At 38.0% G+C, this 25,325-nt stretch overlaps 8 protein-coding genes across 8 annotated transcripts; 7 read left to right on the top strand and 1 right to left on the bottom strand.

The window, feature by feature from the left end:
* Positions 1-139: 139 nt before the first annotated feature.
* Positions 140-982, top strand: BIG1 (Big1p; the record flags this gene model as incomplete). Its single annotated transcript, XM_033910880.1, has 1 exon — positions 140-982. One exon carries the CDS (start codon positions 140-142, stop codon positions 980-982), a length of 843 nt encoding a protein of 280 aa, XP_033766771.1.
* Positions 983-1,197: 215 nt separating this feature from the next.
* On the top strand, positions 1,198-1,755 carry GEP4 (phosphatidylglycerophosphatase; the record flags this gene model as incomplete). The annotated part of the gene is made up of 1 exon (XM_033910879.1): positions 1,198-1,755. The coding sequence occupies one exon, from the start codon at positions 1,198-1,200 to the stop codon at positions 1,753-1,755; it is 558 nt and encodes a 185-aa protein (XP_033766770.1).
* A 126-nt stretch (positions 1,756-1,881) lies between these two features.
* On the bottom strand, positions 1,882-13,116 carry TRA1 (histone acetyltransferase TRA1; the record flags this gene model as incomplete). The annotated part of the gene is made up of 1 exon (XM_033910878.1): positions 1,882-13,116. One exon carries the CDS (start codon positions 13,114-13,116, stop codon positions 1,882-1,884), a length of 11,235 nt encoding a protein of 3,744 aa, XP_033766769.1.
* An 842-nt stretch (positions 13,117-13,958) lies between these two features.
* Positions 13,959-16,754, top strand: SFB3 (Sfb3p; the record flags this gene model as incomplete). Its single annotated transcript, XM_033910877.1, has 1 exon — positions 13,959-16,754. One exon carries the CDS (start codon positions 13,959-13,961, stop codon positions 16,752-16,754), a length of 2,796 nt encoding a protein of 931 aa, XP_033766768.1.
* Positions 16,755-17,277: 523 nt separating this feature from the next.
* Positions 17,278-17,522, top strand: SPAR_H01390 (uncharacterized protein; the record flags this gene model as incomplete). Its single annotated transcript, XM_033910876.1, has 2 exons — positions 17,278-17,402; positions 17,474-17,522. The coding sequence occupies 2 exons, from the start codon at positions 17,278-17,280 to the stop codon at positions 17,520-17,522; spliced, it is 174 nt and encodes a 57-aa protein (XP_033766767.1).
* A 277-nt stretch (positions 17,523-17,799) lies between these two features.
* On the top strand, positions 17,800-18,504 carry PAL2 (Pal2p; the record flags this gene model as incomplete). The annotated part of the gene is made up of 1 exon (XM_033910875.1): positions 17,800-18,504. The coding sequence occupies one exon, from the start codon at positions 17,800-17,802 to the stop codon at positions 18,502-18,504; it is 705 nt and encodes a 234-aa protein (XP_033766766.1).
* Positions 18,505-19,460: 956 nt separating this feature from the next.
* On the top strand, positions 19,461-21,239 carry HXT5 (hexose transporter HXT5; the record flags this gene model as incomplete). Its single annotated transcript, XM_033910874.1, has 1 exon — positions 19,461-21,239. The coding sequence occupies one exon, from the start codon at positions 19,461-19,463 to the stop codon at positions 21,237-21,239; it is 1,779 nt and encodes a 592-aa protein (XP_033766765.1).
* Positions 21,240-23,172: 1,933 nt separating this feature from the next.
* On the top strand, positions 23,173-24,885 carry HXT1 (hexose transporter HXT1; the record flags this gene model as incomplete). Its single annotated transcript, XM_033910873.1, has 1 exon — positions 23,173-24,885. The coding sequence occupies one exon, from the start codon at positions 23,173-23,175 to the stop codon at positions 24,883-24,885; it is 1,713 nt and encodes a 570-aa protein (XP_033766764.1).
* Between the last annotated feature and the right edge of the window lie 440 nt (positions 24,886-25,325).

Genomic DNA, 25,325 nt, shown 5'->3' with positions numbered 1-25,325 from the left:
ATTCTCTTACAAACTGTATGTAAAGCAAGAGATGTTCCTCTTTAGTAACTTTCATTTTCTTACTAACTAGACCTTAAACGCGTGTTTGTATTTTCTGAATAGAACTCCTGGTATTTTAAAGTATCAAGAAGATTATGATATGGCTGTGACTTTACCAAGAAGCACTTTTATTGAAGCGGCTGAGAAATTCTTAGGTATATGTAATGCCAACACTTATGTGCTTATTAATCAACCAGGACTAAGGAAATTGGACTTCTTGGAATTTGAAACAGAGCTCGTTTCGCTACAGAGATATATAAGACGGAGTTCAACAGCAATTAAATTCGAAAAGGTAGACTTGCTGCCCCAAGATCTATATCATAACCTTGCAGAGTTTGTAAAGGAGTATTGTAACGTAGACCAAGTGTTGAGGTTGCGAGGTAACAATACGGAAGATTTCCAGCCCTTTATTGATAGCGAAAGAAGAGTGATTATAATAGAGTACCCTAAGTTACCAGAAGACACAAATGGACGTAGAGAAGCATTTCGCCATTATGACAAGTATTTAAGGACAATACTGGCGCAGATTCCGTCGCCAGAACAAAAAGTCATTTACACCTCGTTGAACCCAGGAACTGCGCTGGCTCACGAGTCGATCATCCCTGTCGAAATATTCCCAGATATCTTTGATATAAAATCCAGGGTGGGGGAAGTGGAACAAAATGATAGAGTTTTGGATGTCCCCCGTCTATCGTTCAATGACTACGCTCCACGGTTTTCAGAGCCTCCTTCGGAATATGTCTCAATATTTGACTCAGAATTGATTGAGGACAATAGAGGTTTATTACAGCTGATTTTCACAACATTGGTTGGGTTCGTTCTTTTTCAGTTCTTTTTCAGAAAAAAAACCATTGTAGATACGAAGGCCAATGACAACATGAGACAGACGTCACCACAACAGTCGCAAGAACGACAAGAGACCGAAAAAACTTCATCCGAGTAATTGTCTTGAGCATAATTTGTTATATGCATCGATTCTTGGCAAAATTATCCATTAGAAATTTCGCGCCATGCTACAATTTACCAATGCGCATCAAGGAATTTATGCTAGCGTATATAAGTATGATATAAGTCTGCATATATATATATATATATATGTATATATATGAAGGCAAACTGAAAAGTGGCAGTTGACTTACATTTTCTCTCCACCTAGTCATGAATATCAGTGGCACCTTGAATACGCTTCGGTTGCTTTATAATCCATCATTGTGTAAGCCTAGTCTAGTTGTCCCCACTTTTAACGATCTTCCTATACCTATTCACGATTCTATAAAGGCCGTGGTCTTGGATAAAGACAATTGCATTGCCTTCCCTCACGATGACAATATATGGCCAGATTACTTGCAACACTGGGAAACCTTAAAATCGAAATACTCCAATAAAGCGCTCTTGATCGTTAGCAATACTGCCGGTTCTACTTCTGATAAAGACTATGTGCAAGCAACACTTTTGGAAGATAAGACAGGTATACCCGTTTTGAGACACTCTACAAAGAAACCAGGTTGTCACAGCGAAATTTTGGATTATTTTTATAAAAACAAAACTATAACAAACCCTAAGGAGGTTGCTGTTGTTGGAGATAGGCTTTTCACTGACATTTTGATGGCAAATCTAATGGGTTCATATGGGGTGTGGATTCGAGATGGTGTTAAAATATCGTCGAACCCTCTATCCAAATTCGAAAAAAAATTGTACAACTTTTTGGGATTTTGACTGGACAATTTTAATAAAACAGTAAAACTTTTTATTACTTATATATTACACATTTTTTTTTTTTGATGTTTTCTCTACCTTAATTAAATACACAGGAAAGATCAGAAATTAATTCATATATCAGCTCTAGAACCATGGCATGAAGTTTACGTCTGTTCTAGCTAAGTTTCTTGGGCTAACAGCGCTGCCAATACAGTCTAGGATGAACTGGGTTGTTACTGTTGGTGTTGAGTTCAAATGACCCAATTGTGCCACCTTTCTAATAATTAGATCAACGTTGGTTTGAACCATCTCACGTAACTGTGGATTTTCAATAATTGGCCGATGGAGATTACTAAACCATGAAATGATCTCGTCGCGGATGAACAGGGCTAAGTATGTGTTTAATTCGTTATCAGGTTCAATTAGTGCACGGGATATGGTAAACAAGTTCACAGAAAATATACCTTCTAAAGCGGAATCACCTATCAAAGTTTGAATATTAGGCGTCAGTCTGAATGGAACTGGTTCATTATTATGGAATATCGGAGAATCCGGTGGAAGACTTAAGTCATGATTCTTTAACAACGGTTTCACCCTTTCATATGGAAATCTTGAGGGTAACATCTCTAAAGTAAATACATTACCAGATGTTTTGTCAACATGGATTTTGTGGGGAGTACGGTTATTGATCATCATCATGTAGGACATGAAGACAAATGAACCGTATTGTGACGCAAATTGTTTACGGAATAACCAAAAATCTTCAAATTGGGTAAACAACGAAGCAAAATGATCTTTCAAAACATTAGATGGTACAAACACTGTTTGAATTGAATTGAAAATTTCAACCTTTAATATGGTCATATCTGGCGCAGGCAGAGCATCATCATGTGCTGCATTTAGTTTATCTGCCATGAAGTCTTGGATATCGTCCGGATCAAAACCTTTCTTCTTACAAAATTCATTGTGTATTTCATGAAGGGTGGTGAAAGAAACACTATCATTCATGATACGGACTTGTGGAGATAGTGGGATTGCAATTGGTAAATTGAATTGTATACTGCGACGTCTTGTTTCCACATTCTTAGACAGTGATTTATTGAATAATCTATACAATTGAAACATCCTTTCTTCTCTTCTTGAATGGCGAACAGCTGGATATTGAACGGCAAATGAATGCACACTACCGTCATGGCCGCGAATCATTAAACGCCTGTATGAGGAATGCGTTCCACGAACAAAATCAACCGTGGGCAAAAATCTAGCAATTTTAATGAAGTGAACATTATTATCCTTGTTCAGAAGATACTGGCCAGGAATTTCTATGTCCTCAAACTTTTGGTGATGGAAGTTGCTCAAATGTGGACATAGTACTTCCAAATTTTCTTTTTTTGATGCTCTATCAAGCTTGTTTTCCAATCTCCTACGCCAGTAACGTAATCTCTTGATATAAGTTTCGTAATCTGGCTTATTGTCAATGAAATCTGCATTGAATTTTGGTCTTATATAGGGCGCCAACAAAGTTGTGGAAAATTTCACTAAATTCTTTTCTGTATTTTCAGGAAGTTTTGGATTTTTCCTAGGAAATGGTAAGCGATTGTAATTCAGCGTTCCATCAATCAGAAGGACGTTTATCAACCTGAAAAGATCTTCGTCAGTAGTTGATTTGAATCGGTCGTTTATTTGGGCAACAAGCGACTCTAAGGATAAGGCCAACAATGGGTAAGCAGTTTTTAAAATATTGTTCAATTCCTGCAAATACTCCCAAGGCTGGCGCCGCCCGTTGCGGTCGTTTGTATCTGGTTTATCTCCCATAACGGCCATCGTCTGCCTTTGAATAACCGCAAAATCTTCCTTTGTTGTTCTTAATTGGAAGTGTAGAGCTTGAGGATAACTTTTAGCAATTCTGATTAAAATGTGACGAACCATATTAGCTTCCTTATGTGATAAAGAAGTTAATAGTTGTGGAATAAAAGTAATCCAGTACCAAACGGGTATTTCGCCTCTAAAGGAATCAAATGCATTTGTGAGCATACCTGAAGCATCATCTATACTGATGAGCCATAAAATTCTGCACAATAATTCCCTAATCTTCGAGTTCTTATACAGGCCAGCGGCTTGTAAATAGCAACTTATTGCATTACTGGCAAAACTAATATTGTTTGGCTCCTCAGACAAACGACGGTCATTAAAGAAACCCCATTGAGCCCACGCTTTAGCTAAGTTCAAGTCTATCTGAACTGCCGTTGCAAAAGCTTGATTTGCCTCTTCATATGCACGTAGTTTAGACAAAAACATACCCTTCAACGTGAAAAATTCAGCTTTCTGAACGGTACCAAAGTAAACCAAATTAGTATTACTGATAACGTCCAAACCCGTTGTTAATTCGTTCATGTTTTGGTAATGACATTTAGCTTGTTCCCTCAGCTTTAAGAAAGCCTCCTGAATTTCAATATTCGGTAAGGTGTAAATGCGTGCCAGTTGGCTAATACACACATCAGGCATGTTGTGCTTCCTAGCAACATGTGCGAATCTGTTGATTACCCAAGCAATTTCGTGATATCCTCTATAAGCATGAGTGTTAATATTGCTATTACTGTTCGATTGTTGCAGGGCCGGTATTAATGGAAGATATGCATTGTTAATAACCTGGAATGCATGTTGTCTCCATGTTACTAAGTCATTCCACATATTGACATCATCCCATGTGTTTGGAAGACGGTCTCTCCAAGCTTGTAAGATACGTTTAATTTCTTGAGCTTTGGAATCCAGATTCTGTACTGTTGTTGTATGCAAGTTAGCATATATCTGTGTTGCCTCCAAAAATTCCATGTATTGTTGAAATCCATGTAATAACCACTTATGAGCAGGGGTATATCTGACTGGTAAAGATACCCACTTTATTAGGCTTAACTGTATTCCCTCATCACATAACTTTCTAACTTCTTGGTCGCCTTTTCTGCTTTCTGCAAAATTTTGAAGAGCCAAAAACGTCTTAAACATTTGCCTTCGTGGGGTTGGGACATCCATAACGCTTTTTACTGATTGCTCAAGTGCATCACGATCACTGTTCCAATCAGCAACACGCCAACCACATTCCAATAATAAGTCTGTAAACCCTTCATGTTTGGCTAATTCAGTTAATACGTCCCAATGTTGTAATTTCTCAGCACATTGTATCCAGTTATCTTCCCATAGTGCATACTCAGACTGTGAGTAGGGCAAGGCGCCACTACGAGCTTTGACCTGCGCGACTTCATACAGCTGCTGAGCTTTGTCCCAAAGCCCGATTTGCTCATATGATAAACCAATGTTTGTCTCTGTGTATTTGGCTCTACGTCTCCATAGACCATAAAACATGTCTTCTTCTTGTAAATTGACGTATAGTTCTAATAGTGCATCTTCATTGGTTTCGATAATTTTTGTATTATCGATGCTAGTGTTACTTTGAATGGATTCCAAGATGTTAATTGATTGATACCAGGCGTTGTAAGATATCGCCAAATATTTAACCAAATGGGGGGGTAATTCTAACGATTCAATCTTACTGATTGAGTCTAATAACATATTGATCACATTCGTCCTAGAGGAAATTTGTCTGGTATGATAAGGTTTAGAAAGTAATGTAATGATGGATCGAACGAATCCGTATTTTTCATTCTTTGGAATACTCTTATATACCTGGGGGAATAACGTAACCCACGCTCTGTGGATTGCTTTTGGATCTTGATAGAATATTTCAATTAGAGAATCGATGAAATTGGAAGAAATTATTTGACATAAACCTTGCATAGACGATATATGGCCTTTAACAAAGTCTGATAATCCCTGGTCGTTTACTTCAGTTACCATTTCTACATTTTCTGGAAGATACTCTTGTAAAATGGATGGTGGAGATAAGCAGTAAATGTTTTTTAAGAATAATTCCTTCTCTCTATTGAAAGAACCATATAGTAATTGCAAAGCTTGATTTAGCCACGGATAATCGGCAATGAATTCCCAGTTTTGGTCCCGAATAACATAATATAATCTCTCTTTGATATCTCTCTCCAAACTGTTATCCAAAATTGTCATGAATCTTTTCCTGATGCCGATATCTTCAACACGCGTTCCTACGAGAAAAGGTTGTTCCATTCTCACGGTAATTTCTGTATTATTAAAATGTTCTTGATCAAATAGCTTCAAAACTATTTCGTAAAATAGTTTTGATAAAGAAGGCTCTCCTCTAATTTCAAAAGCCAGCATCTTTGTTAATATAGCTGCTTTTTCTTTAACAGTTGGAAATATTTCAGTGTTGAATATCCAGCTTCTGGACATATTAACAATCTTCCTCAAGAAATTCTGATCCATGGAGTGATCAATCAGAAGTGCCACAGTGGAGAGAAAAGGGCGGCGTGAGTCGCCTAATAGTGAGACTTTTAAAGACAATATGTACAAAACTTTCTCCAAAAGTTTGGTGGTAATTCTTGCCTCTTCCAAAGCCATTGCATCCTTCGGTTGTGATATGCTCAAGTGATCCTTGCACAATTTGCTGAATGTCTTCATCAAAGGCGTTAATAATGGCACGATGTTATCTGGGAAGTTCATGAAGAGTACCCATGCAAGAGTTACACCAGCTGTAACAGATGAGGTTTCTTGAAGATCTTGAGTAATGACGGAGGTTAACATTTGGATGAATGTTTTGCCGGGGCTTTCTTCTTCAATCGCCACTGATATGCCTTGAGCCTTTATTGCCTTCATTATTACTTGCAACACCTTTTGCAGGGCTTCCTGTACATCGTGATGATCGGATTTGATACATTTTTCCAGAAGATTTTGAATGGTAGGCAAATTTTCCATTATCCATTCATTTGTCTTATTTTTGAAGAATACATAAAGAACATCTAACGCATTCATGCAGTAGTAAAGGATATTTTCAGAATCAAGATCTTGGAATATCAAAAACTTTTCAAAATAAACTAGCTTAACATTGACGTTTGTCCAGTGCTTATCTGAGATTAACTCTGACAAAATATTAATAGCTCTCAAACCCAATTCTGTTTCTATGGCACGGTGATTGCTTGCACACACATATCTTATCAAAAACGCTGTACAAGCCTCGCGTAAGTGTAGAGATATAGGTGAGTTGTTATTTGTATCTACAATTATTGCGGTTGTGTCAACTTCCATTGGATTAATTTCACTCTTAGAATCCGACATGACAATATCGCCCTCGGCATCGGTCTTGGTGTTATTTCCATTTGTAATTTCTAGAGATTTGTTCTCCCAATAAAGAATTAATGAAGCCAGATCAATGGCTAAGATATGGCTGTCAGAGTTCGAATTCGACATGAACGTTATCTTATTCATATGATGAATAATATTTGATATGAACAAATCCCTTGAATTGAAAAATAAATCAGGATGGTTTATCAAAAACTGATACAAAATATTGTTTTGGCTAGAGGAGTTTTCTACCATGACCCTTTTAACCCAATTAATCCAGGTATCGGGAGTCCCAGCTGCATTCATACGTTCATGGAGGACAGGTGTGAGAACGTCCAACGATTGCTTAACTAAGTATCTAGCTTCAACATGCGAAGAACGTAATAGGGCAACAAAAACTTGGGTGACAACTTTGATAGGAAAGTCGAACTTGGATATGAAATATGATGTTACCAGGTACGCAGACTGTTTGATTAGGGTATCTTCGAGCTTTATGAAGTTCCAGCAGAATTTTATTATATCTTTTTTTATCTCGGCTATAATCTCTGGGTCTGCTTTAATAAAAATTGCTGACAATTGCAAGAGTTCAAAACGGAATAGATCATGGTGATCTACAACTTCATATGCTAAAATTGCATTCGAATTCTTCCAGATCTTATTGTGAAGTAATTCTAACCATTTGGGCTTTTTGCCATCCACAAGAAAGTTTTTCAAAGATCCAGATGTTGCCACTTTATAAGTTAAAGTTGAATTTATAACATTTCTTAAAACAAATATTCTAGCATCCAAACACTTGTCCGATGTAGCGAAAAGTGTCGCATCATTGATGAAGTTATTTTGCTCCTCTTTACTTGAATTTGCTATTATATTATGGAAGATGAATTTCTTGAGGGAATACGAGGCTTTGATACCATTTGAGAAAGAAAAATCAATGAAATCCAGGAGCAGAAGATTTTGATCCTGTTCGGATAATTCAGTGAACCGAAGATAAAGAGCCTGAAACTTCTCAATACTTTGGTTTAGTTGCAGATGGTCGATATAAAACGAGTTTTCCTTTATTGTTTTTAAAGTTAAGTTCAGCATATTTTTCAGTTTCAAAATCATATCTCCTTTTTTCTTCAGCCACCCGTCCCCATTCGTGATCACCATTGTACTAAAGAGATCGACCATATTAGTGAAAAAACTAACAACACGCACTTGATTTTTTGGTATACTAGAAATGTAAAAGTCATAGAAATTATCAAGTTCTCTCTCAAAATCTTCAGCCAGATCCTTTGCCTCAGGTCTTTGAACAATATTGCACATGAAAAGCACTAACTGCCTTAATGTCATATTTTTCTTGAAGTATTCTGTTACAGGATTGTGAAAACGGTTCAGGTACCTGGCTAGCGGTGTACGAAAGGGAGAATCCAATTGAAGACGTAATTTTCTCTCTAGAAGCATAACTTTAAGCAATAAATCATTCAAAAACATATCAGCTTGTGGCGGCAGGAGATGGAATATATTAATAATGCTTACTATTATTTTAGTAGGCATCTGCTCCGCTAAATCTTGGCCAAATAACGTGTCAAGAACTTCAACACGGCACCATGCGGTGAGGTGATCTAACAACTTTCTTCCGATTTCGACTTTGAAGTAGGCAATCAATAGCTCGAGAAGCTTTGATAAAGCATCTAGACCAGGAACCGTTAGCTTCTGGTGATCAGATAAATTCATTAAAAGTGGTTTTAGTCCGTTTTGAAGTAACTCTTTTGGCAATTTAGAGTTTTCCGCTAAGGAGTCCTTCAGAGCTTCATACGTAGTATTAATAATTTCTGGCGAAGTTTTCAGCATTGTTTTGAAGAAGACGGCTAGAATACGGATTCTGATGTTTCCTTGTTGGGCCGTGGCAAACTCTTCATTTTTGAGAGCAATGGCAAGCAATTTTATGCAAGATATTCTTAATTGTACTAGTTGCTCAGATGTACTGTACTCAGTTGTCTTTTGTATATTGGTGGATAGCGATTCATCTTCTGCATCCGCCAAAACAATAGATTCTTGTAGTAACCTAAACAGTTCTTCATTAAATGTTAGAAAAGTGTTTGGTAGACTTAAACAGAACGTGATAGCATCGACATTACCGATTTGCATAGTGAATGGCAATGCCCTTAAAGGTTTTGCGAATATTGGTGATAAAAGAAATTGTTTGGAATGATCCATCAATTTTACTACAGGAATTTCAGTGAGGTTTGAAATTGTATGCAGAGACTTCTGGCAGGCTTTTCTTACCTTGGGATTTGCATTACTTAACTCGCACACTATATCCGTTAATGTGTTCTCCAAGATTTTGTTACCCAAATCTTCTTCTTTTACATCTGCGAACGTAATACTTAATAGATCAATTAGTAATTTCTCAGCGTTATCTGTTATAGCAGAAGGAGCCTCGCTTTGAGTGTCTTTCAACACAAATAAGAGCCCATTTGCTAAGTTATACTGGTATTTTTTAAGGAAAACTGAGGAAGATTTAACGTTATCGATCAAAACCTGTATACCCAAGACACCACCTCTTTTGTTATAATATGTTTCATCATAACATAAATGGATGAATTGTTTAGCCAATTCAGGTATGAACGAATGACTTAAAGCTAGTTCCTCCCCATATATCAGACAACTCTTTTCATATATTCTTTTGTATGCCAAAACACCTACCTCGCGAACTTCTGGGATATAGTACGAAAGGGCAAAGGGAATGGCATCTAAAATTAAGGAGCTGTCCAACATGAAGTCAGGGTTCTTCAAATCAATATTGAATGTTCCATTATAGTTTCTCTTATTAAGCAATGTGGTGTTAACTTGTAATAAGCAGAAATGATCCAACAGGTTATTCAATAGAGCTATTGCTTCATCTTTTAGTTCCTTTATCGAAGTTGCGTAGAAAACACTTTCCAATAATCTCAAAAACAAATTCTCTTGGTTCGAATAATCTCTCTTATTTACAGTTGGTTCCAAATCGAAGTTTTTCTCTAGTTCAATTTTCTCTAGTTTTATAGAATTCACTGCTGTCTTCAATAGTTCCGTGTAATTCTCGGGAAATTCTGCAGATGACTTTGTCATTAACAGCAATACATAGGTTAGATACTTGTAAGCACTTTTTTTGTAGTGAAGATCACTCTTGTAGCTTTCTAATATATTCAAAGCAGACTGAATTCCCGGCGTTACAGAGAGTGGTACATCTTCTGCCATACCGTTGATCTTGAAATCAGCTATCACGTCAATGTCTAGTTCCGTTTTTTCTGCGAGGTCCGTTGGTGGCTTCAAAAATTGACGGTTTCTACCTCCTAATTTGCCCAGTATTCTAACTACGTTATGACTGATGGCATGATTGAATGGTTGAGGTTGCAGAAGATTAAACAAGGCTTTCGAAACGTCATCAATTACCGGCTCAATTATTGGATCAAAATATTCGGCAGTCAAATTATCAATACATAGTTCTAAGGTTCTCAAACCCTGTGAAACGAGATCTGGGTATTGCTGTAATGCAAACACCAATGGTTTCATCAAGTATGGCAAGTAAGGAGCAAGCACACTCAACCGGACGGGTACAGTGATGCATAATTCCACATAAAGTTCTCTCTCATGGGGTAATCGTGCAGTAAGTATCATTTGGTTTAAAGATTGTAACAGCACTTGTAGTATGGGCTTGATTGATCTATACAGGTTCTCAAATCTGCCACCACCTATGCTTCTAAAAAGTGTTCTAATGAGATAAAAGTATACTAAAGGCTCTTCGGCTGTAGTTGAGTATTTCAGGGAGTTTAAAATTAAATCATTTAAGTGTGGAAGCAGAACAACCTCATTGATATTGGGGAAAAGATTAACGGACATAAAGGACAATTTGAAAAGCCGTATTAAAACGTTAGAAGTGTTAAAATCAACGTTTCCTAAATCCTTCAACTTGCCTTTCAAGAATCTTAAAAGGATGCCAGCAAAATTTGGAGAGGTTATTTCACTTGTTAAAAAGGATTGTGCGACATGTAGTAGTCCAGAATCCTCCAGCATCCTTTCATAGACGAATGGCAGTTCCTGTTCAATTATTTCATTAAAAGTGGCATTATCCATCTGCATAAACATGAATGCCAAATAGTCCATTAACTCACGAGCATCTTTCGTGGCTGAGACCGGTAGACTAGGCATTGATATGTCAAAATGCTTTTTTGTTAGTCCTGGAGGTAATTTTTCGTTATGATCTTTGAAAAAATTTAAGCCAATTATACATTCGTGGAATAAATCCCTGAAAACAATAACTTCCTCATAAGAGAATACCCTGGAAACGGAAGCCCATAATTTAGGATTAGCAACTGTATATTCGTTAGGGGGTGGATTAAAGACTTTCAGATCATGAATTATTGTCTTTAAAAAAGACATTAAAGTTCTGTATAAGTAGAAGGCGTCCTTGATAGGATCGTTTGTTGGTGTAGGTAGCAATAATATTGGGGCATAGTTCTTTATGTCGAACATTCCAATGTCATTCTTCATTTCTTTGGTAGATTCTGTCATTTCAACGTCTATACTGTTATTATTATCTTCTTTTTTGGGCTGTGGTATCAAATGGCCATCATCGGATGGTTCCAGCACCTTCTTCATAAATTCCTCACTCTCCTTGTCGTTATTCTGTATAGAATTTTTAAGCTTTTCTGCTTTCTCCTTTTTGTGCGTTTCGTATTTTCCATAATGTTTCATTATTGTATCATATTGTCTGTTCAAGGTTTTAAATCTATTCATATATGAGTCAATGATGATCATTAGCAATTTCTTGGCTCTAGGTGCTTCTTGTGGGTTCTCCTTTCCCAATTTCAATATTCTTTCCACTAAATTAAGCAGCAGTTTTGCACTCATAATCTGGACAGTTAAGGCTAATGACTCATCCAATAGATATCCAGTGTAGATTTTTATTGTTTTTTCGATTTCACTCAGTTGTAATTCAGATCTTATATTATGGATGAAATCCGCCACAGTACTATAAGCCAGGGGCCTTAATGTTTCATGCATAGTAAAACCGTTACCAATAAGTATACGCTCGTCAAACAAATAGTCCAATTTGGGTAAAAAGAGCTTTTTGTAGTTTGTAGATAGAATATGTCTAGTGGCATGTAAAAGTTCCTTTCTGGCGGATGACAGTTCAGAAGGGCAGTCTTGTAGAAGTCTGATAATCAAGTCAGGAACAAAATTGACATAATCCTGTAAAAATTCAGGAGCGTAACCCCTAATGAACACATAAGCTAAGAAAGATGTGGCCTTGATTTGGGCCAATATAAAATCACAATAAGCTGGCCTGTTGGTAATCTCTAACGAGATAGAAGTAAAATGTTTTCCCCGAGATTCCGCCTGTTCTCTTGCTTCTTGTTGTTGTTTAATTTGTATATTCAATAGATTCATAATGAGAGGCGTAAATTCCGGCAGGGAAGTGCTAGTCAACTGCTTGTAAGAAGAATATAAAGTGACCATTGTGATAGGGCATTCTGAGAGGATTTTAAAGGAAAACATGGACGATCTTAACCCGTTAGATGAGGTGGAGTTCTCAAACCTTGGCTCGACAGATGATTGTTTCGATGGAAAGTCTTTATCTTCATCGTTTTTGGAGAGTTCGTCGAGAAGTTCATCAGCCTGTGATTGTTTTGGTGAATCCAAATTACCAAGTTCTTCTTTCCCGGCTTCGTAAAATGTCTGATTTATAAGATTTGGTGTATTTTTATAAATCTGAATAATTATCCGTATGAATGAATCGAGTTTGTCTTGTAAAATTGATTTGAATGATTTGAAAAGTGTGGTTAACACTTTCATACATAATATCCCATTTTCTTCATTTTCCTTTGGTAGTATTGAAAGTAGGAACTCAAGTACTTCCATTGCGTAGGGTTGAAAGGTTTGATTCATCAGACATCTATTGAAAATATCAAGCATAGAATTTCTTAACTTTTGTTCTGGTGAATGTGCATCGAAAGAAATGGGCACTTCCTTTAGCTGATTCAGGAGTAAAGGTATCACGGCCTGTAAGAAAAAATGGTAATCCTCAGGAGAATTCAGCAATTCCATTATGTCGTACAACTCCGATAGAGTTGAATATCTTGATTGTAGAGTGGCATCATCATCGCGAAACCTACTGGCGAATTGCTCGATCTGCTCGGTGAGTGACATCGGCAAAAAGAAATATTCTTCGTAAGTATCGAAATGTCGCGGTAGAACTCCTCAGAATGTAACCTTCTTTGTATAATTACGTGCGATACCTTCAATTTTGTTGGTGTTGTTTATTGAAATACTGCTGAAAAAGGCTTCTAGAGAAAAAAGAGTTCATGAGCTTTTTTTTCAGTTTGACCTGGAAAGCTGTCTGAGCACGTGATCACTTACCAAATTAGGAAACACAAGATTCAAGGGAGCCTTTTGGACAACTATTGGTTGAAGTTATAAATTTGGAAGCACAATTAATTCAGACTTATTTGGACTTCAATATATGTGTGTTGCGCTATTTTTGTGTGTTCACTTGTTTTAATAATCTCAGCGGCGTCCAAATGCCAGTAGAAAGGGCATGAAGTTAATTTTTGTTTTAATTTACGCGCTCCCGTAGAATATTTTCCCGGTACAGTAGTGTGCTACAGTTGATTCTGGCTTTTCTAATTCAAATTGATCTGTAAATTTCACTTGTTTGTCTTTCGCTGGTCTGTCTGAATAAGCAGATTAACGGCGGCTAAAAGTCAAGCAGTTTCTCTCTTTGTTTAGTCCTATTTGAAGGTGAAGCCTTCCGTGCACAATGCGAAAAAATAATTTTTTTCTTCTTCGTTTCGCCTCAACGTGGGAACGATCAAACTGAAGGTTTGGATGGAAAAACCAAAAAGAAAAATGTTAGAAAATAAATAAATAAAAAAAACACGTACACTGTAACGACTTAGGTCTGATTCAGCTAAACCGGAGCTTGCAGCTGAAGAAATTAGTGATTTTGAACTTCATTAAGGAGGACATTTACAGAAGAATATCGGATCATCATGTCTCAGCAGAATATTTTGGCAGCTAGTGTTTCAGCGCTCTCTCTTGATGAATCTACTGTGCATACGGGCGGAGCATCTTCCAAAAAAAGTAGAAGACCTCATAGAGCATACCATAACTTTTCCTCGGGTGCTGTTCCTACTTTGGGCAATTCACCTTACACTACACCCCAATTGAATCAGCAGGATGGGTTCCAACAGCCTCAAGCCTTTACCCCTAAGCAGTTTGGTGGTCCGGGCTTCAACAACGGTTCCGGATCGGTTATGTCCACGCCTGTAATGGTGAGTCAAGAGCAATTCGGCGTAAGTGAAGCCTCATCTCCATATGGCCAATCTATGCTTGATATGACAGCGCCTCAACCTACTTCTCACATTGTTCCAACTCAAAGATTCGAAGATCAAGCTCAATACTTACAACGATCTTTCGAAACATGTAGAGATTCGGTACCCCCCTTGCCCACCACACAGTATTACTGTGTCGACCAAGGTTCATGTGATCCGCATTTGATGAGTTTGTCCATGTACAACATCCCCGAAAGTGAACACTTGAGGGCCGCTACGAAACTACCACTTGGATTAACCATCCAACCGTTTTCCACTTTGACGCCGAATGATGCAGAAGTCCCCACAATTCCATTACCAATGGATGGTACACCTTTACGTTGTAGACGTTGTCGTGCGTATGCAAATCCTAAATTTCAGTTCACTTATGATTCAAGTGTTGTTTGTAATATTTGCAGGGTGAAGATGCAAGTTCCCGCAGAGCATTTTGCACCCATGGGACCTAATGGGCAAAGGAGTGATTTGAACGAAAGATCAGAATTATTGCGTGGAACCGTCGATTTCTTGGTGCCAAGTGTTTACAATGCTATCCAAGATAAGGAGCCTTTGCCACTTCACTACGTGTTCTTAATTGACGTTTCATTATTAGCTAACGAGAACGGGAGTTCGTTAGCCATGGTGGAAGGTGTCAGGTCATGTATTGAGTATATTGCAGACTTCCAGCCAAATTGTGAGGTTGCTATAATTGTTTATGACAATAAGTTAAGGTTCTTCAATTTAAGACCAGAGTTAGATAATGCACAAGAATACATTGTGAGTGAATTGGACGATGTTTTCTTACCGTTTTATAATGGATTATTCGTCAAACCCGGAAACTCTATGAAAATCATTAATGACACTTTGATAAAAATTAGTGGTTACATCTCCACCGATAAGTATAGTCACGTACCACAAGCCTGTTACGGCTCTGCTCTACAAGCTGCAAAGTTAGCGTTACAGACAGTAACTGGTGGGCAAGGTGGTAAGATTATTTGTTCTTTGAACAGCTTGCCAACAATCGGTAACGGGAATTTGTCGTTGAAAAGAGACAACGCACACATTGCTCATATTAAATGTGATAACGGGTTCTATAAGAAATTAGCATCAGATTTTTTAAAATCTTACATTTCTTTAGATTTATATGTGACCAATGCGGGATTCATTGATATGGCTACTGTCGGCCACCCTGTAGAGATGACTTCCGGTATTTTAAAATATTACCCCCATTTTCAACAGGAGACAGATGCGTTCACCTTGGTCAACGACATGGTGACAAATGTTTCCAATATTGTTGGTTATCAAGCTTTATTGAAAGTTCGTTGCTCTACTGGGTTATCTGTGGAACAGTACTACTGCGACTCATCTGATAATACTGATCATGATCCGATTATTCCCGTATTGACTAGGGATACCACCTTAGATGTTTTACTTAAATATGACAGTAAAATTAAAACAGGAACCGATGTTCATTTCCAAACTGCACTGTTGTATACTGACATTGATGGTGTCAGGAAAGTTCGTTCTATTAATGCATCAGGTGCAGTATCAAATAACATTCGTGAAATTTTCAAATTCATAAACCAAAATCCCGTCATGAGAATAATGATCAAAGATGTTATCAAGACGCTAGGTGATTGTGATTTTGTAAAGATCAGAAGATTGATTGACGACAAGATGGTCGAAATATTGACCCAATATAGAGGTTTGGTTAGCAGTAATTCGTCGACACAATTGATACTGCCAGATTCCATAAAAACATTGCCAGCTTATATGCTAGCATTTGAAAAAAGCGAGTTAATGAAGCCAAACGCTCAAAGTACTCGCGGTAATGAACGAATTTACGATTTATTGAAGTACGATTCATTGAACCCAGCACAACTTTGCTTCAAACTTTACCCACAAATTGTGCCATTCCATGTATTATTAGAGGAAACAGATTTGACCTTTTACGATGCCAACGATAAATTATTACAGATCAATCCTAGTTCTACTAATAATCTATCTGTAAGATCCTCGCATTCCAATTTCATTAACGGTGGTTGCTACCTAATTTTCCAAGGTGATACTATTTATCTATGGTTTAATGAGAATACCAATAGAATGCTATTGCAAGACCTGCTGTCAGTGGATGAATCGTTACCCGTCAGCCAGATTTCGTTATTTAGTGGGTCATTGCCTGAGACGGGCACTAGTATTAATCAAAAGGCGTCAAATGTCGTTAAGAACTGGCAACAAGTAGTTAACAAGTCATCATTGCCGTTGGTTCTGTTGAGGCCCAATGTCGATCAATATTATAGTAATGTAATGAGCCAATTGCTCTGCGAGGACAAGACCGTCAACAGAATCGAATCGTATGACAATTACTTGGTGATAACGCATAAAAAAATCCAAGAAAAACTTCAAAAAGACGACTTCATTAAAGTTTCGACTGCTGCAGCTCATGAAAATATCCATCAAAAATTTGTACAGTTTTGATTCCCACTCGAAGAGGCCTTACGCGTATACGCAGAAAACCGGAAGCGCACGACAACTGTTGTGGTTGTGGCCGGTGCGGTTCGTATATCCATTACTAAATAACTAAATACGTAAATGAATGAATAGACTGATATGATAGTGATTTGACGTGGCACACTATTGAGCCTTTCTTCTTTCACCTGCGCCTCCTCTTGTAGGAAGGCGTTGATTAAGGGGATGCAGAAGAAAGTATTTTTGGGTTCGTGTACTGGCGGGGTTCCAGCCACAGAAGGGCTCTCGGCAGCGAAACGCCGATGATGCTGAGAATACTGCCAAAAAAAAGAGGTAGTATGTGAAACGCAGGAAGAGAAAGGGTGAAATTTTACATAGGATGAGAATCTCATAATAACAGGGATAAAACTGTAGCTTTGCTTCCTCTCTATCTTTATTTCTTACTCTTGATTTCTTTCGCTAATTCTTGCAAGAATACTATTTTGTACTTCACAAACAATTTTCGAAAGAACACTATACTAAACAAACACAAATGAATCAAACAGGAAGAACCGTTGGCGGTTCTCAAAATGGCGTGAATGCAGTGGTTAACCCCTTCAGAGTTTCGTCTTCGAACGATAGGGTACCAAGCAGAGATGAAACTCCCAGAAATTTTAGGTATGTTGAGCTACAATCCCAACATTGCACTGACAGTGTAATAGTCATGACTACTCCAAAATACTAACTAGCCTTTTTTCTCTTTCCAATATTGATTGGGATAATCCACGATTATTGTAGCAACCCGTTCTTAAATGAAGAGCATACTAGGAGGTCGCATAACAGTAGCGTATCTAGTCCTAGACAAGAAAGACTCCCATCTTATGAAGAAGCTGCTGGAACACCGAAACAGCAAGCCCCATACCCTAAAGAAAAGAAACACAGTAGTGATTCAAGTAGTCACCACCACAATCACCGCCACCGCCGTTCATCACACAGTCACAGGGATAGAGATAAGCAGAAGAGCAAAAGCAGAACTAAGGTCAAGCCCCCTAAAAATGTTGACACTATTGACAAGATGGATGTTACAGGATTATTTGGTGGATCTTTCCATCATGATGGGCCCTTCGATGCATGCACTCCACAGAGAAATAAGAATAATAAAGTGGCGCCTGTACTGGCTTTCCCAGCAGATGGTCCAAACAACACCGTAGGCGGCCGCACAAGTAAGAAGTCTACCTTAGATGAGGTATTTGGCAGGGAAACTGTAGATGATGATTCTGAGACGCTAAATCAACTGCAAGATAGAGCATATTTATTTAATAAGGCCAATTCCAGTACTTCAACCTTGGATGCCATTAAACCCAACTCAAAAAATATTACCCAGTTCGACTCCAAAATGAAAACTGAACTTGTCCATGGGCCTACGACGATGGGCCTAGGTTCAACAACGTTCTTGGATGGGGCACCAGCGTCCTCCGCAGCCATAAAGCAAGACGTTATTAACCACGCACAAGAATCCCGTAGGAAAAACAGCGTAGCAAGGAAAAAGTCTCTTCCCTCAAGAAGACATCTGCAGGTGAACAACAACAATTTAAAGCTAGTGAAAACACATAGTGGACACTTGGAGCAAAAGGAGCAAAAGGGCGTAGACGATAACACTAAATCTGCTACCATCGCTGTCAATCACGGAAGCGGCCACGAAGATGTTGTCAAGAAGGAAAACACCGGAAACAAGCTACTGAGGAGGGTAAAAAGCTTGAAGACTAGTAAGAAGCAGTAATCTTTGCTTTTTCTTGCTTTTTTTTAGTTTCCGCTCATATATTACTTTAGTTTATTATATTTATGTAGCAAAATTCACTTTATTTTATTGTTGCTTTTCCATAGGCAATATTACTTAGTATGTTACGTTAACGTCCGTGATACGCAAGTACACCGATAGGTATGTACTACTTTGCTTTTTTGACGCTCTTATCCCCACTGTTACAATTTCTTGTTTAAGACATCCCGGAGATAAATTTAAGGCTCGCCATCCCACCCGAAATGAAAATAATCATTTGCCAGCAAAAAGTAAAGAAATAAAGATCTGCTATGTTGAGGAATCTCACTGCGAGCTGTGCCCAAGAAGCGACGCACTGACTGAGAGAATGTAACCCATACCCATCCAACAAACATCCTCATGACGTGTTACTTCCCGGATTAAGGGATGTAGGCTAACTTCGTACGCCCTTTTCTCCGCAGTTGATCCGCATTCCCCGTGGCTGTGCACATTAGGGGACAGTAGGTAATACTCTTTCTGATTCCGCACTCATAGCGGCAGAACAATATACCGGGTTTGCGCTATGCCATTAGGTGAAATAACATTTGATGATAGTGATATCTTTAGGTTCAATATTAATGGTCGTGTGCGTGAATGTGGGCATGGGTTAATTAGATTTAGGGGCACGGAGTAAAGAAGAAAAGAAGGGCCAGAATCATTAGTATGGCACTTCAAGTTTGCTTTCTTTTTGATCTCATGTATAAAAGAGTCTCACTCTTTTCTTTTCTTGATAGTCGAACGGGTTCTCCTTTCAAGAAGAAGAAACTATTAAAAAGAAAGACAAATATCGATCGAATAATTCATCTATATATAATATACGCAAGCAAGATTCATTTTACTTTTTGCATTCTTACTTCATAGATTTTTTAAAACAAACAAAGAATACTATTTTCCATAAAAAAATATATTAGAGGTAAAGAATGTCGCAACCAGAAAACGCTCGTCAAGTCCCCTTGGAGGGGTCTGCTACTGTGAGCACAAATTCTAACTCGTATAATGAGAAATCTGGAAACTCAACTGCTCCTGGTACCGCCGGTTACAACGATGACTTGGCACAAGCCAAACCCGTATCAAGTTACGTTTCTCATGAAGGCCCTCCCAAAGACGAACTGGAAGAGCTGCAAAAAGAAGTCGACAACCAACTAGAGAGCAAATCGAAGTCAGATTTACTATTTGTATCCGTCTGCTGTTTGATGGTTGCTTTTGGTGGGTTCGTGTTCGGATGGGATACTGGTACAATATCTGGTTTTGTCAGACAAACCGATTTCATTAGGCGATTTGGTAGTACCCGTGCGGATGGGACTTCCTATCTTTCCGATGTCAGGACCGGTTTGATGGTTTCTATTTTCAACATCGGCTGCGCTATTGGAGGTATAGTTTTGTCAAAACTCGGTGATATGTATGGACGTAAAATTGGTCTGATGACTGTTGTCGTCATCTACTCAATTGGAATCATCATACAAATTGCGTCCATTGACAAATGGTATCAATATTTCATCGGTAGAATCATCTCAGGGCTGGGTGTTGGTGGTATCACAGTTTTGGCACCGATGCTAATTTCTGAGGTGTCGCCTAAGCAGTTGCGTGGTACTTTAGTTTCGTGCTACCAATTAATGATCACTTTCGGTATCTTTTTGGGCTATTGTACTAATTTTGGTACCAAGAATTACTCAAACTCTGTCCAATGGAGGGTGCCACTAGGTTTGTGTTTTGCATGGTCTATCTTCATGATTGTAGGTATGACATTTGTCCCCGAATCCCCACGTTATCTGGTGGAAGTAGGAAAAATCGAAGAAGCCAAGCGGTCTTTAGCAAGAGCTAATAAAACCACTGAAGATTCTCCTTTGGTTACTTTGGAAATGGAGAATTATCAATCTTCTATTGAGGCTGAAAGATTAGCGGGTTCTGCTTCTTGGGGTGAATTGGTTACCGGTAAACCCCAAATGTTCAGACGTACTCTAATGGGTATGATGATTCAATCTTTACAACAGTTGACTGGTGACAACTACTTCTTCTACTACGGCACTACAATCTTCCAAGCCGTGGGTTTGGAAGATTCATTTGAAACCGCTATCGTTTTGGGTGTTGTTAACTTTGTTTCGACCTTTTTCTCACTTTATACCGTTGACCGTTTTGGTCGTCGTAACTGTTTATTATGGGGTTGTGTCGGTATGATTTGTTGCTATGTCGTCTATGCCTCTGTTGGTGTTACCAGATTATGGCCAAATGGTCAAGACCAACCATCTTCAAAGGGTGCTGGTAACTGTATGATTGTTTTTGCATGTTTCTATATTTTCTGTTTCGCTACCACTTGGGCCCCCGTTGCCTATGTTCTTATTTCTGAGTCATATCCCTTGAGAGTACGTGGTAAGGCAATGTCGATTGCTAGTGCATGTAACTGGATTTGGGGGTTCTTGATCAGTTTTTTCACTCCATTTATTACTTCAGCAATTAATTTCTATTATGGGTATGTCTTCATGGGTTGTATGGTGTTCGCATACTTTTATGTGTTCTTCTTTGTTCCAGAGACTAAGGGCTTAACATTAGAAGAAGTCAACGAAATGTATGAAGAAAATGTGCTACCTTGGAAGTCTAACAAATGGATTCCACCATCTAGGAGGACAGCAGATTATGACCTAGATGCTACTAGAAATGATTCTAGACCATTTTATAAAAGGATGTTCACTAAGGAAAAATAACTAATTCCTTGTAATGTAGGATGAACCATTTTCGCATACCTGCAATATTTAGAATTGCAACATTTCAAACTTTAATATTAATCGTTTTCGTTCATTTTTTATTTACAAATACTGCAATAATATGCAGAGATTTTTTGTCCGCGGTCAACAAGGCTACCTGTTGATCGTTCAATTCAACTAATTTACGTATGTCTTAATATATTAAAAATTACGACGTTTTTGTTTTTTTTTATTTATCTTTAATAAAGTATAATCAGAAAAAAAAGAATCCATATGAATAATAGCAAGGCCTTGTACCCTGTCCGTCTTATCCCTTCTGCTCACTTCTCATTGAAAGTTCGGGATTCGGAGGAAACACTTGGTAATAGAAAGTGAACTCGAGGTTCGCTCTTGGAGAAAGTAAATTTACATAATAATCAATTACCCCGTTCTTTTACACTATATATCAGGAGGAAGACTCAAAACTCTACCGCCTCCTGTAACAGCGCATAATAAAAAGCAAGAATACAGAACCACTATATTCTACCTCCTTTATGACATCATTTCATCAGACACACAGAAATCTATTCTTTTTGGCTACCCCATATTGATTATAAGTTCAAAATATACGTACCGTCCGGTTCATTGACTCATATACTTTATGGCAGTATGTTACTCTAAACCTTGTCATCCCAGAATTATTTTAATGCAAAAAGCTTCCGAGTCTCAGTAAAGTAAAAAAGCAAAAGTTGTCTTCGCTATTTCTGTTTAGTTCTGTCACCGTTCTTTTTATGGCCCTTCCAAAGGAAATTCGTAGCCAATTATATTGAGGTGGTAGCCAAAGGTAATTTTTGGAAAAACTATTATTCCTCCGAAAAAATGTCACACAGAAACGCCTGCAGGTTTCTATATGGAATATTATTCCCTCCTGAATTTTCCTTTGACCCGGAAATTTTTGATATTCCGAGTTTTTTTTTTCGTTCGCGGAGGAGTTGCAAAAAGTTCCAATACGTACCGACAGTTTTTCTCCGACAAAAATGATGTTGGGGGCTACGGAAAAAAGAGGAAGAAAGGTTCTTTTTAATTTTTTTGTGCGAATTAGGGTGTAAGGCTTTTAGGGCTTACTGGTTAGGCCAGACAGGCAAAGATTATAGGTGTCAAATTCAAGACAAGCGAAAAGAACCTTGGGCTCGAAAGTTTTTCCGAAACGGCGTGGCAGGGACTACGTATGCATGATTTCGGATTATCTTCATTTTGATTGCAATACGTATGAACCATGAAAATTACAAAAAAATCCTTTTTTATTTTTTTTTTAAGAGTAATTGGCCAAATTGAAAACCCTTTTTTTTAGAGAATTATATTGAAACTATGTACCATAATTTTTAAGAAATTAATTGATACCTAACATTATATAGACCTACTCATTACAAGACACAATTCAAAGGTTTATGACACCCGTTGCTTGCAGTCAAAAGTTTTTCCGGACTGACCCAGTCCTTTTTTTTTTCCGCGAAGACTGACAAATAACTGCACAAGATGCAATACGTAATGGAAACTCGGAAAAACTAGGAAGAAATGCTGCAGGGCATTGCCGTGCCGATCTTTCACCTTCCAGATAATATGAAGAAAATAATATTCATAAATTGCTGACAAAAGAATACCACTCATATGACGTGGGCAAAAGATAGCAAACGTAAACATGAGCTGCTGCGACATTTGATGGCTTTTATCCGACAAGTCAGGAAACTCCACCATTATCTGGTGTAGTAAAATATTCGTAACACCCGAAGTTGCGTTTTCCCCTCACGTTCTACATCATTTGAATTAACATCTTGAAATTATATATAAAGGCAACATTGTCCCCATAATTAATTCCAATAGGGTTCCATGTCTCCTCCCCACCTTAAATCTCTAAAGATATCATAATCATCAACTGGTTGATATACGTAAAATTATGAATTCAACTCCCGACCTAATATCTCCTCAGAAATCCAATTCATCCAACTCTTATGAATTGGAATCTGGTCGTTCAAAAGCCATGAACACTCCAGAAGGTAAAAATGAAAGTTTTCACGACAACTTAAGTGAAAGCCAAGTGCAACCTGCTGTTGCATCTCCAAACACCGGTAAAGGTGCTTATGTTATGGTTTCTATCTGTTGTGTTATGGTTGCATTTGGTGGTTTCATTTTCGGATGGGATACTGGTACCATTTCTGGTTTTGTCGCTCAAACTGACTTTCTAAGAAGATTTGGTATGAAGCACCACGACGGTAGTCATTACTTATCCAAGGTAAGAACTGGTTTAATTGTCTCTATTTTCAACATTGGTTGTGCCATTGGTGGTATCGTCTTAGCCAAGCTAGGTGATATGTATGGTCGTAGAATCGGTTTGATTGTCGTTGTTGTAATCTACACTATCGGTATCATTATTCAAATTGCCTCGATCAATAAGTGGTACCAATATTTCATTGGTAGAATTATTTCTGGTTTAGGTGTCGGTGGTATCACAGTTTTGTCTCCTATGCTGATTTCTGAGGTCGCCCCGAGTGAAATGAGAGGTACCTTGGTCTCATGTTACCAAGTCATGATTACTTTGGGTATTTTCTTAGGTTACTGTACCAATTTTGGTACCAAGAACTATTCAAACTCTGTCCAATGGAGAGTTCCATTAGGTTTGTGTTTTGCCTGGGCTTTGTTTATGATTGGTGGTATGTTGTTTGTTCCTGAATCTCCACGTTATTTGGTCGAAGCTGGCAAAATCGACGAAGCTAGAGCTTCTTTGGCTAAAGTTAACAAATGCCCACCTGACCATCCATTCATTCAATATGAGTTGGAAACTATTGAAGCCGGTGTTGAAGAAATGAAAGCTGCTGGTACTGCCTCTTGGGGTGAACTGTTCACTGGTAAACCAGCCATGTTTCAACGTACTATGATGGGTATTATGATTCAATCTCTACAACAGTTAACTGGTGATAACTACTTTTTCTATTACGGTACCATTGTTTTTAAAGCTGTCGGTTTAAGTGACTCTTTTGAGACTTCTATTGTCTTCGGTGTCGTTAATTTCTTCTCCACTTGTTGTTCTCTATACACTGTTGACCGTTTCGGCCGTCGTAACTGTTTGATGTGGGGTGCCGTCGGTATGGTCTGTTGTTATGTTGTCTACGCTTCTGTTGGTGTTACTAGATTATGGCCAAACGGTGAAAATAACGGTTCATCCAAGGGTGCTGGTAACTGTATGATCTGTTTCGCTTGTTTCTATATCTTTTGTTTCGCCACTACCTGGGCTCCAATTGCTTACGTTGTTATTTCAGAATGCTTCCCATTAAGAGTTAAATCCAAGTGTATGTCTATTGCCAGTGCTGCTAACTGGATCTGGGGTTTCTTGATTAGTTTCTTTACCCCGTTTATCACTAATGCTATTAATTTCTACTACGGTTATGTTTTCATGGGCTGTATGGTTTTCGCTTACTTTTACGTCTTTTTCTTCGTTCCAGAAACTAAAGGTTTATCATTAGAAGAAGTTAATGATATGTACGCCGAGGGTGTTCTACCATGGAAATCAGCTTCCTGGGTTCCAGTATCCAAGAGAGGTGCTGACTACAATGCTGATGACCTAATGCATGATGATCAACCATTTTACAAGAGCATGTTTAGCAGGAAATAAACTAAATAAGCTCAAAATGCATATTTTAATGAATTATACAGTGTTTAATTTCTCAGTAAATTTTATAAAGGTGATATTATATTGGTGTTAAAAACAAAATTTTTGTCAAACTGATTTTTCCCTTTGCTAGTTCTTGATTTTGACCGGGAGAGACAAAGAGACTACATTCTGTCGCGCTTCCGAGGAAATAGGCTTCGATGATATAGAATGGACCAATATCTCATAGTTACCATATATAATTCAAATATCCCCTTATGAATTTTAGAAGAATGTTTAATGGATATAGAAAAAATACGACACTGCTGCTTCAAATTTCTATAAGTACTGCTGAACCTATTAGAATGTTATTCAATTATATTCATTAGCGATAATTTTGGCGGAGATTAACAAGTTGATTTTCAATTGAGTTTTCTGACCATATACGACCATTATTACGGGCA

The sequence above is a fragment of the Saccharomyces paradoxus genome, chromosome VIII, assembly GCF_002079055.1.
Source record: "Saccharomyces paradoxus chromosome VIII, complete sequence".
Taxonomy (NCBI): domain Eukaryota; kingdom Fungi; phylum Ascomycota; class Saccharomycetes; order Saccharomycetales; family Saccharomycetaceae; genus Saccharomyces; species Saccharomyces paradoxus.
This window is presented reverse-complemented; position numbering and strand designations above follow the sequence as displayed.